The sequence below is a fragment of the Solea solea genome, chromosome 6 (assembly GCF_958295425.1).
Source record: "Solea solea chromosome 6, fSolSol10.1, whole genome shotgun sequence".
In the NCBI taxonomy this organism is placed as follows: Eukaryota; Metazoa; Chordata; class Actinopteri; order Pleuronectiformes; family Soleidae; genus Solea; species Solea solea.
Genome location: NC_081139.1, coordinates 28,722,117 through 28,739,408, shown reverse-complemented (window position 1 = coordinate 28,739,408; position 17,292 = coordinate 28,722,117). Strand labels below are relative to the sequence as shown.

Sequence of the window (17,292 nt, the reverse complement as noted above, 5' to 3'; positions counted from 1 at the left end):
GAGGACGCTGAGTGAATAGAAGATAAGATGTGAAGCCTCTGAGGCCATTTTCAGATCCCGGCAAATGGTGCAAACACTGGAGATGAATGAGGCAAGGGCTAAAGAAAAGCCTTATCCACACGGAAACAGAACTAACTCTATTAGAGGTCGACCGACATAGGTTCTTCTATGGCTGATACAGATGCAGATTTTTTCTTATATTCCTCCTCCTGATAAATTTCAACAGTTTAATAATAACAAAATACAAAAATTATTCAACTTCACAAATGGTCTGTCTCTCCAATCTACATTGGGATGTAGTCAAATTTAACACAGTGTTTTCAATAAAAAAAATGACGTATAAATGAAATATCATGATACAGTTCATGCAACAAATCCCTGAAACAAGTCATCCAATAACTAAAAACTAAAATTTGAAAGAAAAAAAACAAGGAACGAGGAACAAAAACGAGCAATTTATACAATATATTATATAATAAATGATAATCGGTCAGTACCAATTCTTCAAAAATGACAAATATCGGCCTGACCAATGAATCTAGTCTACATCTATACCCTGTAAGATCTTATTCTTTTTTGTCCTGAAAAGGCATCATTTTAAGGAACTTCGAAATTCCCCAAAACGAAATTAACGGTGTAGTATATATGCCAGGCCTGTATGTGGCGCTGTTACGCTGCCACAGAAATACACCAAAAAGAGAGAAGGCGGCGTGCACCAGGAAGAAGAAGACAAAAATGGCAAGAGCAAGAGAGGTGGGACTATGACATCAACTGTGGGCCTTTCTCAATACTCAGGTATTCAAGGATGTGAATTGTGGGTGGCGCCAAGTGCTTAAGCCTCATTGCCGCCACCTTCATTTATTAATTTATTTTTATTAAAATATACAGTACAGTATGTGGAAATAGATATATTACAGCATTGTATTGAGTAGAGTGTGTGTGTGTATATATATATATGTACATATTATATTTAAATACAGATACAATGACCGTGCGACTTAATATACATCTAAAATTCAAAGTTAAAATAAATAAAACATTAATAATATACAAACTTTCAAACTGTCAGGTCAAAACATTTACATTAAAAACAAAATAACACGTCAAAAACAAATCTATCGATCAAACCAAGCATCTAATGACAGCGACGTCTGAGCCAGTGGATCATTTCATCAGGACAGGCCGAGGTAACGCTGCTCTGCACCAGGCACTGTGAGCAGCGAGCGTCTGATCACCTCCGACAACATCGCTGCCAAACTATAAATACGTCAGATTTTAATACACAAACCACATATTTGAATTTTAAATGACTTAGTCGCCTCAAATGATCTAAAAACTGCGTTCCGGGACAGAGAAAAATATTTATTTCAGGTTTATATTTGTATTTTCTGCTGCTATGTTCTGCCGAAATGCATTCTGGGATACATGGCTCTCCCAAGTACGCTCAAGTCACAACATGATGCATACACATACAAAACGGGCGGAGCGAGAAAACTTCCGGGTTTGAGAACCGTCCTTGCTGTTCGCTTACTTGACAATTGGAACAGCACTTGGACTGAGGCTGATGACGTTTTCACAAGTACGAGAGTACGCAAGTACGAACAAGTACGCACAAGTATGGATATTGAGAAACGGTTGTATACACACTGGTTCCATGTGGATAATAAGCTGAAATGATAAAAGACTTTTGCAGCTTCTTCTAAACTTGTTTCTCATGTAAACTCGGGCTCAAAGGCCAAGTCATGGAGATTAAAGAGGTAGCGAGCAATCATGCAAGGAAGAACGGAAGACTTAAGAAAGTGTCCCTCATTAGAAGTCAGTCTCGTTACCTCACGTTTAGAGGAGGGCTGTAGGTGGAAGGCTGTCAGGAAGACAGACATCCGATTCCTCACCTACTTTGCTCGCCCTTCATTCTCAGCGCCTTTCCTCTGGCTCGCATAACTGCTCTCAGACTCATTGGCAGTCTTTTAAATTCCTGATGCCATTCATCTTTATTTACAAGCTGTTGGATTCATCACGCAGCATTAATTATAAGGCTGTCTGCCCGTGATTGGAGCCTATCAGTTTCCCCTCAGACCTGCTGTTCTTAATCCAAACATGTTTTCAATCTCCTGCACTGCCCCAGCCAAACAACAAGGTGGTAAGGACGCTGGTGCTCGATCACGAGCAAAGCGCAGTGAAAACTAGGACATTAGCAGAGACTCGCGGCACATTATCGGCAAAGCCAGATAATCAATCTGGAGATTGCGTCATTACATCGCCACTCCTCTGTCAAACTATCCCTCTTTCACTGCTCATGGCCATCAGGACAACATGGTCAATGGGATTACCATTTAGCACCACAGAGAGGGGGAAATAGGTAAATACAGTATGCAAAGACTGCTTTGGACCTTAATTATTTTTGACTTAGTCTTCACTGACTGTTCGCCCATTATACACTGAAGAGGAACTGCTGCATTTGCCTACGGCTAACTACTGAAGATGACTTTGAGCTGGAGGACTGAGAAACCCCAAAGACATAACAAGCACAGTTTGAATGATCTAAACCAGTGTTTCTCAATCCTGGTCCTCAGGGACCTCTGCCCTGCTCGTCATCAAGCTCTGCAAAAGCCTGACAACAAACCACTCATTTGAAATCAGGTGTGTTTGAGCAAGGAAACATCTAAAACATGCAGGACAGGGGTTCCTGAGGACCAGGATTGGGAGGCAAGAAGTGCAATTGAAAGCTCCTATTATGGCTCCCACTGACATTGTGCCAGGTCACTCAACTTTCCTAAACAAGTTTGACTATCCTGTCGCACTCGATTTAAGTGAATAAAAAAACAACACACATTAAATCTATGTGGCAACACAGTAAACCCCAATGTAGACAATGAAAATCGACAAAGATCAACACCAACATCCCAGGATTTTCTGAGGGCCTTTTTTGACCTCAAGTTCATTCCTGGAAATGCATCACAGTATCAGGACTGAAATATGGGACGACAAGGGAAGGAGCGAAAGAAAAGAGGGGAAGAAAAAAAAGGTCATGAAGAAAGGCGGAGGAGATGAGGACACTGCTGTGTGTCTCCAACTTTGAAACAACAGCCAATAAATCACAGAGCGTGGCGCTGCTTAAAGGCGATGCATGGATTATTTCTCGCTGCCAAGTTAAGTGGCTGCCAGTTCACTCCACCTCTCTCCCTCCCCAAACCCCCCCACCACCACCACCCTCATGCTACCTCCTTTTCTGTCCCCCTATCTTGTCATGTCACACTGTATTTTCCAGTACATCCTCACACCGACATTTGCTGGTGGCGAGGGAGGGGAAGGGGTGCGAGAGAAGCCCGCCGCCTGGCCTTGACAAATGAGCTTTCAGGGCAGACGTCAAGCGAATGGGAATGAAGATAAATCTGATTTAATGGCTGGATAACAGGCTGCTAGAGCCCGACAGACGCCATCAGCTTACACATTCTTTATAGGAGCATCCCGACACCACAGTCACACAAACACCAGGACAGTTAGAGAGGATTTCTCTTATCGTCTTCAACCTCTCCTCTCATTAATCCTCCCTATAACTTCTGAATATCCTCCTCTCCGTCTCCATGTGTCCACTGTGTGTATACAAGTTAAGCCGGGCTTAACTCGCATATACGAGTTAAAGAAATCACATTAGTCAAGACATTCGATGATCACTGCCCAAATAGCAAGTGAGAGCCACTTAATAGAGTGCAGCTCGAGACGTGATTTTCTGTCCGAACCCAACCATGTCCAAGCGAGTATTGACCGAGCCTGACCCCAAACCCAAAACCTATTCTGGTTTTTTTTTTCTGCTTTTCTTTCCTCTGAGCCCAAGAAATACAGTTAGAATTATGCTGAAGTGCTTATCACCCGGTAATTCAATCACCAAAAGTCTACTTAAGGAACATACAGTATGTTCCTCTTTTACGTTAAACACAATGTCTTGTTTGAGGGACTGGAAACCCAAACAGTATGACCCTGACTAATCCTCGTCCTGGCTCAAATGTTATCGGGAAGGTGGGGCATTCCGAGTTCTCAATCATGGCAATCATGGAGTTCTCAATCATGGCTATCGGGGTGTTGTGGGTGACGGTCGTGGTCAACAACGAAACATTCTTTGTTGAGACTTTGGTGTCACTACTCAGCGCACTCCGTTATCTATTGGTCAGTGTCCAGGAGCACGTCACAGTAAAGTAGAAAAGATTCTTCTTGTTACACGTCCATTGTTCCTGACATTCATGATCGGGTCTGACACTGGAAATGTGTCTATCCCAACCAATCCTTTGAAAAACAACCAGAATTTGCATCGTCAGCTCAATATTAGACGGACATCCCTTAGACCGAAGGATATTTATGTGTGTGAGAGTGTATTATTGAATAAATTCTGAGCCTACACTCCCTCTGGTACAGCTATTACAAGCTTTGAATGAGGTCTCCATCGAGTAAGTAAGTGCCAAGTTGAGCATATCATCCACAGAGCTTCTGTTGTGGCCAAGGTTGCAGGGAATAACAAAACTAAAATGGTCTCATGGGTAAAGGATCATGGGCTACTGAAGGGGTGAATGGGGAAGTCAAAAAAAGAAGAAAAGAAAAAAGAAAAGCTGCCGCTCCTTCTTCTTCTTTTCAGACCCTGTGTGTCAGAACCTGCCAACACCCAGCTGCTCGCAGCGAGAGTGAGACAAGCAGGAGGAAGAGCCACAGAGAAACACTCTGTGAAAACAAGCGAACCTGTCCCGCACTGGCAGAACAGATCTAATGCAAAGCAACATAATGCTAATGAAAAATCTGTTGCAGTCTACAGTTAATGTTGGTGTCAATGAGATTTGTGCTGAATAATTCAGATTTCTGCTAACATGATTATATTCTGTGCTAAAATATGTTAATTTAGTCAAGTGAACTTAAGTTTATCCACAGGCTCAAACTTTGAAAATCCCTAATGTGGGAGAATTAAATACCGAGATGAACCGGCACAATACAGTTGGGGTTCAGTACCAACCTAATTATGTTGAGAGATTTAAGTAAAGATGCATGAATTTCAGTGCTTTTAACTTATATTTCAAAATATTCCCTCAATGTTTATTAATAAAAATAGAGTAGTACCAAAAAAGTATTGCTACTATGTTTAAGGTACCGGGGCCTGAACCAGAACTTAATCCAAATGTGAATAGTACATAGTAGAACCCATGTTGTGGGGAGATTGGGGGCCATCTCCACTGCCCCCTACTATCTGTTAGTAGAAAACCAGCCCTGCAAGAACAGGCCCACTGACCCAGAGTCCTGAAAATGAGGTCTCCAAAAGTCTTGGATCTCGATAGAAACACTAATTGCTTGCTTCTAGTGTTAGTTAGAAAGAGTTAACGAGGGACATGGGACTGGCTATTTTCAAATGTCGAGTATTGAAAAACAGCAGTGAGTTGTTGTTTTGTTTTTTTTAAACTTTATTTTTCATTCAATAAAACAAGAACAAAACACACTACTATCTTGCATAAAGATGCCATTTTGTCCATCTCGCAGTACATAACTCTGATTTAATCCGTAGGCTATAGGTCATTTGTTCCATTGATCGAATTTCTTCAACAATATCTAGCCAGTTGCTCAGTCCAGGTGGTTCAGTTTTCAGCCAACTTCTTGTAATGGCTTTCTTAGCCGCAAGGGATAGGATCTTAAACAGATACACATCGTCTTTAGCTATTACCCCATCTGGTATCAGTCCCAGGTACATATACCTGGGGTCATCAGGAATATTATATCCAAAAATTTCCCCCACGATCCTCAGAACCCTGTCCCAAAATGTTCGTATTTTCATACAGGACCAAAATATATGAGAGTTATTGGCATTCAATTGCCCACATTGTCTCCAACAGAACTGTTGTTGACCCAATTTAAAAACAGCAGAGAGTTTTTACAACCTTAAGGATAAAGTGGTAGGCGATGGATGTTTATGGTGGTGTTGGAAAAGTACGGACTACGAAACTGTAGGGGGAGCTCCATAGAGATAAAGGTCAAAAAGTTCCACTTTAAGTTATTACTATTGGATTACCTTACATTCATTTCTGCTGGACCGGAGTAACAACTTCAGTTCTCCATGTTTTTAACATGCTGGATGACCCAAGATCCAAAACTGGTCTTTCAAGGTTCAAAGTATTTTATTATCCCCAAGGGGCAAATTTGCTTTACAGCCATCAGGAATGGTCTTCCTCTTTTCCTTCTGCCCAGCAGCTCCATCTTCAACATCCCTGTCCCTCCTCTGGACGTGACCAAACCATCTCAACCTTGACACTCTTACTTTATTTCCAAACCGTTGAACCTGAGCTGTCGAATATGTTTCATATGAACATATTCTAATCCTGCCCATCCTGGTCAATCCCCAACGCTAATCTCAGCATTTTCACTTCATTATTCCTTTGATATGTTTTCCATTGCCTGATTTATTTCATATTCCTCACAGCCAAGTCACTTCTGTTAACTAAGAGCAATATTTTTTCAAATTACAAGTCAGTAGCGATGAGCAGTGGGGGGAAAAAGAGAGCTATACGTGGCAGGGGTTGCATCATACTGCAGGCATTTAGATCTCGCATACATCTCAGGGCAGCACTAGCGTAGACCTTTCATGGCTAAGCCTGAAGATTACTCGCTTTGAACGTGACGTATCCACTTGTATCGCAGCAGTCCTGCTCTGCTCAACTCCTTCTCTGAGGATTTGGGCATTTGATGTGCTCAAATCCAGAACAGCGGGAACCGGGTTAAAGGTAGCAGCGACCCCGGCCTCACCTTTCACTCCCATCTGCACCGCGCAACGGACAAAAAGTTGTAACATACAGTTTGATGCGGCCTCAACTTTGGTCAAAACATTAAAAATCTACTAAAAATGTAGGTTCTGTGCAGTGAGTTACATGACTGTGACAAGTTTGCTAGAAGACAGAAAATTGGTCCCGACAGCCAACAGATGTCCGAATGCTCACAAAAACTGACACACTCAACAACAGCACAGACGTCATGTCTGACATGGGTCACAGGACTGTGTATGGCTCCACAGCACCCACTACCATAAAATACACTTACAATGAAGGAGCTTATTACTGATATGAAAGCATGTTGGACTAAAATGTGAGGCATTACATTTGCTTACTTAAGTTTCATCCTTAACTGCCAACTGGGAATCTACAAATCCAGGTGCCAACTTCAGCATTTGCGGTTGTTTCCAAACACGTGCAAAGCACCCGCGGGTATCGTAAGGTTCAGATAATATTCAGTCTCTCAGGTTCTGTGAAATATTTCGCAGCCTCCGTGGATTTTAAGTGCACAGTGAACTCCTGACACCTTGAAACCGACACATGAGTTGTTCCTGCCAACATGGCGCTGTGCGCAAATGGCGAGCCAAGACCGAGATCAACTCCAGCAGAGCGAGAGCCGTCCTCCTGGGACTGATCGCATTTCATAAACATGCAAAAACGTGGATAAACGACATCCATCAAAAAGCTATGAATACTGAAAATCAAGTATTGTGGTGGTACAGCGGGGCGGGGGGGGCATCTCTTTTCCATATCCCCAATTCTTCTACCCCTCTTCATGCCAGTGTGACTAATCACGACCCCCCATTTGGCTCAGACTCTAGCTCACTGCGAGTGATTTGGAGAGGATGAGCTGCGGAAATTGCGCCGCTTTCAAGTCAAAATTCCTGAGACGGAATTGGCAGAGTCCGAAGGGCCTGAGCTGGGAAAGTAGATGAGTCAGTGAGCAGTAATGAGATCTTATTTACCCAGCTGGTGGGGGTGAGGAAGGGGGTTAGTGGGACTGTCATGAGGAAGCCCCCTTAACTCACCCAGCTGGACTCGGGAGGCCTACAGCCAAAACTGCACCACCTGCCCTACACACTCCCACTGCCCCCCCACCTCCCATAGCTGCCTGTGGAATCTGAACATTAACAAAACATGGTGCTCATTTGGGAATTATAGAAAATAGAAAGAAGGGAACAAAGATCATACAAAGAAGGTTCAGCGTCCATGTGGTTTTAGGCCTTTCTTTGGAAGTAAATCCAAAGAGTTGCACCTTCAGCTGGACACTTTTAAACTGCTTTCTGCTCTCCCTTAAACTACTCTGCATAGTATTTGCAGTTCCTTATTACAACCTGTGTTTACTGTTCCGTTCAAGCGGAACTCATTTGAATGCAGCATTAACAGCAGCAAGGATCCTGAAAATGCAATTTATTTACATTATTTATTTTTATATTCATGTTCATGTACAGTATATGTAAATATGTACAGTATTTCTGGTGTGTGGGCGTATACATCTAAATATTTGTAGTGATTTGTAATGAGTGTGTGAACAGGAAGTCAAGCGATGATTATTAATTGGAGAATTGTGAAGAATGGGTAGGATGAAATAATATTCTGCTTATTCCGGTTTCTTCAACTGACATTTTTTCTTTTCATCGTTTTTGTTTCATGTATTACTTGGACATATTTGCGTTTTATTGTTAATACTAATGTTTTATTCATGTATTTTTCTGTTGTGTTTACGGCAAAACTTTCTCTTGTATGTGACTGTGTAACTCCATGTAAAATTCAAAAATGGCTTTTATAATCCATTTGAATGTTTTTAATTTATTAAAACAGGTTTATCTGATTTTTCAGCTTCTTAAATGTGAATATTTTCCTTTTTTTTGCTTAATATAAATAAACAAATCATTAAAACTGAATGATTTTGGTTTGTGGACAAAAACAAGACATTGGAGAGCATCATCATGTTCAGGTTTAGTCACCATTTTATGCCTTTTTACGATTAATCGAGAATATAATCGAAAGATTCATCGATTACGTTAGTTTCAGCCTGAGCTGAGACTGCAGTGCATTATTGTCCGGAGAGGAGACAAAAGGTTTAACTGTAAGGACATCAATAAAGACTTACTATTTCTCCGAGGGAGGCGGCCAGCATGTGAGTGACGGGTGCCACGCGTGGCGCTGATAGCGCTCCGCCCGCACCGAGCAGGGACTTTGTGCATTCGTAAGTGACAAAGAAAGCAGCAGCTGAAACCAAGCAGAGCCACAGCCATTTAAGGCCCATTAGTCAACCAGCACAGAGCAATTAATATCCCTCACTACCACTGACAGGGGAGACACTGAGGTGTGTGTCTGTGTGTGAGAGGTAAAAGCTAAGAAAGTGTGTCACATGTGGGAAAAAAAGTTCACGGTTTTACTGAGCAAACTTCAAACGGATTATATTCAAACTCTGTCGAGTCTTTGTCAACTCCTCGCTGATGCTTTGCTCCACAAAAATGGCTGAGGCTCAGTTACACAGAGCCAATAAATAATCAACACATTTTTGATTACACGCTCTGTTGATTATCAAACACCAGAGATTCTACTCTCAAACAGAGTCGCTCCAATCCAATGAGATCCTTACAAATATTTCCGTATTTATTAACTCTGCTTCAGAGCAATCTGCTCAGGAATATTGAGGAAACGACGAGAATGACAATAATATGCTCGAGTAAATGTGTGAAATACAAACTGTGCGTTTAAGGGATTGGTCGTTTAAAAAGACTTTAAAGCAGACTGATCTCGATAGATACTCAACATAGGGAAACCAGTCTTTGTTGTCCAGTGTGAACCCCCGGGAGAACGTCCTTCAAAAACAGTCATCCTTCATCGGAACATAACAATACATCCAGCTGTGACAGCGAGTGTCTTACCGTTGGGGAAGGAGCCGACAGCGGCAGATGGGACCCCGGCGTAGATGCCCCTGAAGCCCCCGGCCTTATAGAAGCCTTGCTGACTCTGCAGTCTGGTCTTAATGGTGTCCAGGGGGAAGAGGGTCAGGTCTACACACATGCCTGCACTGCCTCCTGCCTGAGGAGATTAGAATCAGTCAGTACGTCTGTATGACACTGGAGAACAAGAGCACTCAGAGAGCGCAGACCTCCACCAAGGTGTAACACAGTTTGTGTCACACCTGCGTTTTACTTAGCAGTACTTTCAATTTTCACCTTTTGATCGAGTGCATCCAAAAGATTTACCCATCTAACATAAGCATGATCTGTTAAGATGCGTGAACGTGTTAAATGGGACTGAACCATGTCGCCAAATATGTACTCTGGCACAGATTTGGGTGACACTAAGTCTGATGGTAGAGTGTCTCATCCTGCATACGTCTACAAATCTGCTGACCATGTTTAGTCCATTATCAGTGGGGTTTCTTGAAAATTTGATCACTATTTGTGACAGTGAGTGGACAGTGAGTGGATTCTTAATGGGAACATACTTGGGTGAACTTACCCATCACTAAAAATTCTGATTGAGCTGTCAACAACTGTAGACAGGAAGTTGCTAACAGGAGGACAAACTTACAGCTTAAACCTCCTTGGCAGAAGAATTGTTGTGTTAAGTCTGACTAAAACTGACATTTTTACATGTATTTTAATACATTTCTAGCTGCTTTGTAAACTCTGAGTTTTTGTACTTTGGTCTGCTTGTATTTATTGTTTCATTTGCAGGAGCAGCTAAATGTTGCAGTTCTGATGTACATGCTAGGCACCGCAGTCTTATTCCATTTAAGCTGGGGACAAACTACACAACTAAAGACAACTGAACGCACACATTGTCGCGCAAACTCTCGCGACAGAGTCTACGAGAGCAACAGTGGGTAAACAAACACAGACAACAAACGGTTTGCTGTTGCTGTTGTCATGGAGGAGTTGATGTTGGCATCGTCGTTTAGATATTCCCACTACTCAAGACGCCATGTCCTGTGTCTCACCTTCTCTTTCAGCCCATGGTTCTCCTAAGGTTAGTTAGAACCAAACCAAAAACTAATGTTTAGAGAACGTTACCTCAGGGTTATGCAGAAGCCTAATGTTTCCTAAACTTTGAGGGAACCGAAAACTGAAACGTTTGCCTGTAGTTGCACTGTGGTCTCCACACAATGTTCCCATTTGTTTCTATTTAGTTTTTTGGGTTGTTTTTTTTTACAACTAAAAGATAATGTTTAGAGAACGTTGTCTGGAGGTTTGAATGTTCACATTCATTCACGTTCAAGTTCACAGAGTTATAGAGGAATATATTCATGTTGAATTGTATTTTTGTGTTGGTGAAATTCAAAATGTGATGAATAGGAAAATGAAAATCCATCTTATTTAGTTGTTTATTTAGTGGTTGTTTTTTACAGTGTACTTTTTCGTATTATGTATGTATGCAGTTGCTGAACACCAGTCTGACACTATGATTTTAAAACGGCACGAGCTAAACACGAGTCAATAACAAAGCTGCTCACACTTAAACTCCTGATTGTGTACGTTCACGCTGCGACTAGTTAAAAGTGTTTCCCATGGCAACACTGACACGCGCTGTCAGTATTAGTACAAATGTAGCGTCTTACCAGCAGCGAGGCGACGAACTCTCGTCTCTCCATGTTTGTCCTCGTGCTTCTGTCTCACGCTCAGTCTTTTGGTTTAAAAACTGGTTTCTGCAACTGTCACCGCTGAGCCGAAGACATGCCTGTGAAGGACGCAGCCATCATGGCTTCAAACACTTCCGTCTGACGTCATGACGCACAGCGGTCACGTGACTGCTGTGCGGAGCCAAGGAGGAAGAAGGAGAAAAAAAGAAAAACGGAACATGACGAAAAAAACAACATTAAAAATAAAGGTATATAAAGTACAAATAAAGTATCATCTATAACAAACTTTATCTGTTAGGCGGATATGAGAGTTGATTGTACTCTTTACAATTACATGTGAATTAATACAGTTAAAAAAAGGATTCATTTATTAATGGTAGCATTCAAGCTAAAATATGAACTAACAAATTGTGATATTAATGGATTTGGTATCATAAATATCTTTTCTTACTAGGAATTCTAGTATATATTGTTCCATATCAAAACAAAACACGATTATTTAAAAATTCTAAGAAATTGCTCATTCATACGAAAAACCTTTTTCCCTTTACTCGCCCTGGCTGGCAAGACTAGACACGTAGTGGCCCCCCAGGTCATTTGAGTTTGAGATGTAGGTGGAGAGAGATTTATGTCCAAGGTAAATTAAAACAATATTAAGTCATAATTACTCTTTTCACACACATTGTACATCATAAACTGTACATAAAAATATACTTGTGTTGTGAAAAGCCTAAAAAGTAGTAAGGACAAAAAGTGCCGACATTTCTTTCTTATTTTATTTATAATAAAAAACATAATTCCCATTTTAAGGTAAATAGATGATAAAGTACAGTATATACAGTTGCAACCAGAAGTCTACATACACTATATAAAAAGACACATATGCTTTTTTTTCTCACTGTCTGACATGAAATCAGACAATCACTTTTCCGGTTTTAGGTCCGTTAGGATTACCAAAATTATTTCTATTTGCTAAATGCCAGAATAATGAGAGAATGATTTTTTTATTTGAGTTAATTAGAGACACACCTGTGGATGTATTTTAAGACACACCTGAAACACACTGCTTCTTTGTGTAACATCATGGGAAAGTCAAAAGAAATCAGCCAAGATATCAGGAAGAGAATTACGGACTTGCACAAGTCTGGTTCATCCTTGGGTGTAATGTCCAGATGCCTGAAGGTGCCACATTCATCTGTTCAAACAATTATACACAAGTATTAACACCATGGGAATGTCCAGTCATCATACCGCTCAGGAAGGAGACAGGTTCTGTGTCCCAGACATGAACATGCTTTGGTCCGAAATGTGCATATCAACCCAAGAACAAAAGCAAAAGACATTGTGAGGATGCTGGCTGAAGCTGGTAAGAGTGTGTCATTATCCACAGTGAAGCGACTACTGTACCAACATGGGCTGAAAGGCCACTCTGCCAGGAAGAAGCCATTACTCCAAAAGAAACATAAAAAAGACAGATTAAAGTTTGCAAATGCACACAGGGACAAAGACCTTCATTTTTGGAGACATGTCCTGTGGTCTGACAAAACTAAAATCAAACTGTTATGGCCATAATGACCATTGTTACATCTGGAGGAACAAGGGGGAAGCTTGCAAGCCTGAGAACACCATCCCAACTGTGAAATACGGGGGTGGCAGCATCATGTTGTGGGGTTGTTTTGCTGCAGGAGGGATTGATGCACTTCACAAAATAGATGGCATCATGAGGGAAGAACATTACGTGGAAATACTGAAGCAACATCTCAAGACATCAGCCAGGAAGTTGAAGCTTGGGCACAAATGGTTCTTCCAAATGGACAATGACCCGAAGCATACTGCTTCTGAATCAATCTGGACATTGCACCCAAGGATGAACCAGACTTGTGCAAGTCCACAATTCTCTTCCTGATATCTTGGCTGATTTCTTTTGACTTTCACATGATGTTACACAAAGAAGCAGTGTGTTTCAGGTGTGCCTTAAAATACATCCACAGGTGTGTCTCTAATTAACTCAAATGTCATTAAACCTATCAGAAGTTTCCAAAGACATGACATCTTCATTTGGGCTTTCCCAAATTGTTTAAAGGCATAATAATCTTAGTGTATGTAAACTTCTGACATTGAAGAAAGTAATAAAAAATCCTTCTCTCATTATTCTGGCATTTAGCAAATAGAAATGATTTTGGTAATCCTAACAGACCTAAAACAGGACGGTGATTGTCTGATTTCATGTCAGACAGTGAGAAAAAAAGCATATGTGACAGTTGGTATAGTCCAAAGTAATATCTGAGACTGTATTCATCCCACAATGAGTAAATGACTTGTAACAGCAGCAGAAGGATCAGATGTTGACAAATATGAACAGAATAAGCAATAAAATAAACATTAAAATACTGAGATAAGATTAAAACAAGAATCTAAAATGTACAAATCTTAATTTTGCAACTGTTTGTCCACTTTATGTTCAAACTTTTGACGCTGCTGAGTGAGTGAGTGAGTGAGTGAGTGAGCTCAGGTGAGTTTGTTCTGTTCCAGCGACACAGTGACTGGTTATTTATGGGCTGCTGTCAGACAGTTAGTGGCTCTCCTGTTAGGGAGGATCAGACGTTGGAAGGGGAGACCTCTTTGTTCAGCCTGGACCCAATAATAAGTCTGGCCTGAAAGAGCCCAGTCGGAAGCTCGACGCTTGTCATCCGTCTTGTTGAAACTGGGGTCTCACTGGGATCCCATTGAGTGTGAGCCTCAGCTGGATCTGGACTGGGCTTCTGTCTCTTCTGTCTTGGTCTGTATCAGGCCCAGAGATGACAGCCAGGAAGAGTCCACTCCCACTGGTCAAATAACCTGTTTAAACTTGTGTTTAAACAGATTTTTCACCAGTGGGAAACGTCATAAATCAGATTTCACTCCCAGATCAAATGACTCTGAAATGCACATGGGTTTTTACTGGCAAGGTGCGTTCCAGTTGTAGTTGGAAGTGGGAATTTCTTTTAGTGTCTAAAATTAGGTTCTCCCCGTGTCCCTGTTGTTGTTTTCATGTTACTTGATATGGCAGCATTGACTATGTGTCACTGCCTGTTATTACCACACTTCCAAAAATCTGAACTACCCCCTGTGAGGTAGACTGGTGAACTCTTTATGTCTAAGAAATGCATTTATTTCCCCATCAGCAGCTTTTTACACCTGCCCCCAGTGCTTGTTTCAATTAAAGGGCCATTGCTGACATTTTTGTCGTTTTGTCTTTTCTAAGTAAACTTAAAAGTAAAAGTATTTAAAAAAAGGGAGGAGTCAGGACTGAGCCATGGTGGCTCAGTGGTAGGGTGAGTTGTTTTTCATCTGGAAGGTTATGGGTTCAGTTCCTGGCTCTGCTAGTCTCTATTTGTCCTTGAGCAAAGACACTTAACCCCCGTGTGAATGGGTGAAAACTATAATACCAACTCTTCTTCTTCTGATTTTATTGTGTAGTAATGAGTAACAAAGATAGTTGGAGGAAATGTAGTACAGTAAAAGTTGCTAGAAATATAAACAACAAAGTAAAGTACATTCATTTTGTACTTAAGTATAGTAACAAAGTATTTGTACTTTGTTACTTTACAATATTGGAGATTAACATGATAGTTTCAGGATTTTTAAGTCTTTTTAACTGAACCACAGCTCAGCATTGTTGGCTTTGATTCTTGTGTCGGACGTCGCGCTCATGACTCTTCCAGTGACGACACTCTCTGACCAATCAGTGGCCGGCAGTCTGTCAACATTACATTTTAGTATTGGCTCGGCTCGCTTGGTACCTCGTGAGAGCAGGCACTAAAAAATACACCAGGTAGTATCGCTGATGGAAAAGCAAAACAAAAAAAACCTGAGTAGATTCAAGTAGGAACGTTCCTAGGCAACTTGAAAGTAACAGACAGTTCTATTGTTGGTTTGACCGAGGGTCACTTTGTGTCGGGTTTGCTTGTTCCTCCCATGGTTTTTCTCCACGTAATCCAAAGAAGATGTGATTAGGCGAATTTGAGTCTTAATTATCCCGGGAGTAACTTGCTCCACCTGCTCCCACAGCCGTTAAAGGGTAAGTGGTAGATAATGCATGGATGTTCATGAATAATTGAAACAGTTAAACGTCAAAATGGGCAGCTTACAGTGGGAGCCCAAGAAGACCTCAAATAAACTGCCTGACCCCAACATGGTCCACGTCTTTATCCTGAAGACTCCTGGGTGAGTTTATCCAGAAAAGTTAATAACAAAAAAGGGAAAAAAGGAACTAGCTGGATGAGAGTAGAGGAGAGCTCACTTACCTCTGTGTCGGGTCAATGAGAATCACCCAGAGCCGGGGCAGATTTGCAGAGAGCACCATTGATCTTGACCCACTCCGAGTATGATCTCAGAGATAAAAGGGAGGAGACGAGAGGGGAACTTATTCACTGTCAGCCACAAGTCAGCAAAGGGCAATTCCAGCCCGCGGGCTGTCTTTGAAAAAGTGAAGGGCAAAAGCACGGAGGATTAAGCCACGAGTCAGAGGCGGAGGGAAATGCAAGGCGCTATAAGGGTTATTGTTAAAAACAGAACCTACATCTAATGGTTTTATCTCTCTGGTAGAGCCGTGTGTGTGTGTGTGTGGTGACAGCCAGAGTGAACTCTAAGTCAAAAAGTCATGACGAGCAGGTGAGAAGGTGCTCAGAGTTCACACTGAAGTTTTTACACACTTTACAGACTTTAGGCAAGTGTGTGTCTCTGTGTGTGTGTACTTGTTACCTCTTAAGGACCTTTTTCTGATGTAAACACAGACCCTTGTCAAGACCAGTAGTCCTCGTGGAGACCAAAACCTGGTCCTAATGAGGCAGAACCATGAGAAACTGGTTGAGTTTGGAGCTAAGATTTGAATTGTGTGTGTACTTGTATCTTTGTGAGGTCCTAAGGTAATGTCATTTTTGTCTGGGCCCCACAACTTTAAGGGGCTTTTTCAGGGTTAAGACCTGGTTTTAGGGTTAGGGTTAGAATTGGGTTTAGATTAGGGTTAGGGTAAGGGGCTAGGGAATCCATTATGTCTATGATGTGTCCTCACCAAGATATAATCACCACTTTGTGAGCATTCTGAGCTGGTACCGAGACCCGAGAAAGAACAGAAACCAAACTGTGCAGCCAGTTGTCCTGATGGTGGCGCCACAGCAACCGTCTAAATTTCAAAAAGTTCGAAAAACAACAAATCTTTAACAGTCATTTACAACGTGCGTTGAAGCTTCTTTGTGTTTTTCAGCCATATATGACTTTGTGTGTGTTTGCACCCTACTACCTTGTTGCTGCGTTTGCTTCCTGCTGCACTTCCTGCGTGCAGCGCGCGAACGTCACCGGGCGACACGAGATATAAACACTGCCACACTGGGAAACACAGAGAGTGTCTTGAGGAACTGGGATTAAATTAGTCTCTAAATTCCATCCAAAGACCTTTGAGGAGAAAACTTATTGGCCACGGCGGCGTGGTGACCGATTCTAATCATTTTCATTCTTTTCTTCTTGAGCTGTCCAGTCGCCGCCTCGGACACCGGCACGAATCAACAGCTGTCGTCTTTTTCTTGTATGTAATTTGAAAAGTGCCATCTGTAAACGGTGAAACACGCGCACATCTTGACTCTGACACGACGACGTTATTCATGAGACAGGCTGGTCGAGCGGCGTGGTCAACTTCAGCCGGGGGGAGGTTAGAAAAAAACAGAACTCCCGCTCATTAGCCAGGCTAACATTTGCATGATTAGGACACGGCACCAGCAGGGACAGGAGGAGACGCGACTGAGCGCCTTTCACAGACCTGGCTTTTTACTCTCGGGATGAGAGGCTACATGGGTCTGTGACAGTCAGGACCAGAGAGGGAGGGCGGGAGGGCGGGAGTGATGCTACAAATGAAGAGAGCAG

At 41.9% G+C, this 17,292-nt stretch overlaps 1 protein-coding gene across 1 annotated transcript in view; it reads right to left on the bottom strand.

The window, feature by feature from the left end:
• Positions 1–11,543, bottom strand: part of slc25a26 (solute carrier family 25 member 26) — an 81,961-nt gene extending 70,418 nt beyond the window's left edge. The window contains exons 1-3 of the mRNA XM_058631157.1: positions 11,374–11,543; positions 9,692–9,848; positions 8,908–9,026 (exon numbers count right to left, since the gene is read on the bottom strand). Coding sequence (XP_058487140.1) covers positions 8,908–9,026; positions 9,692–9,848; positions 11,374–11,406 — 309 coding nt within the window. The 5' untranslated portion in view covers positions 11,407–11,543. The remainder of the gene's footprint in view (positions 1–8,907; positions 9,027–9,691; positions 9,849–11,373) is intronic.
• Between the last annotated feature and the right edge of the window lie 5,749 nt (positions 11,544–17,292).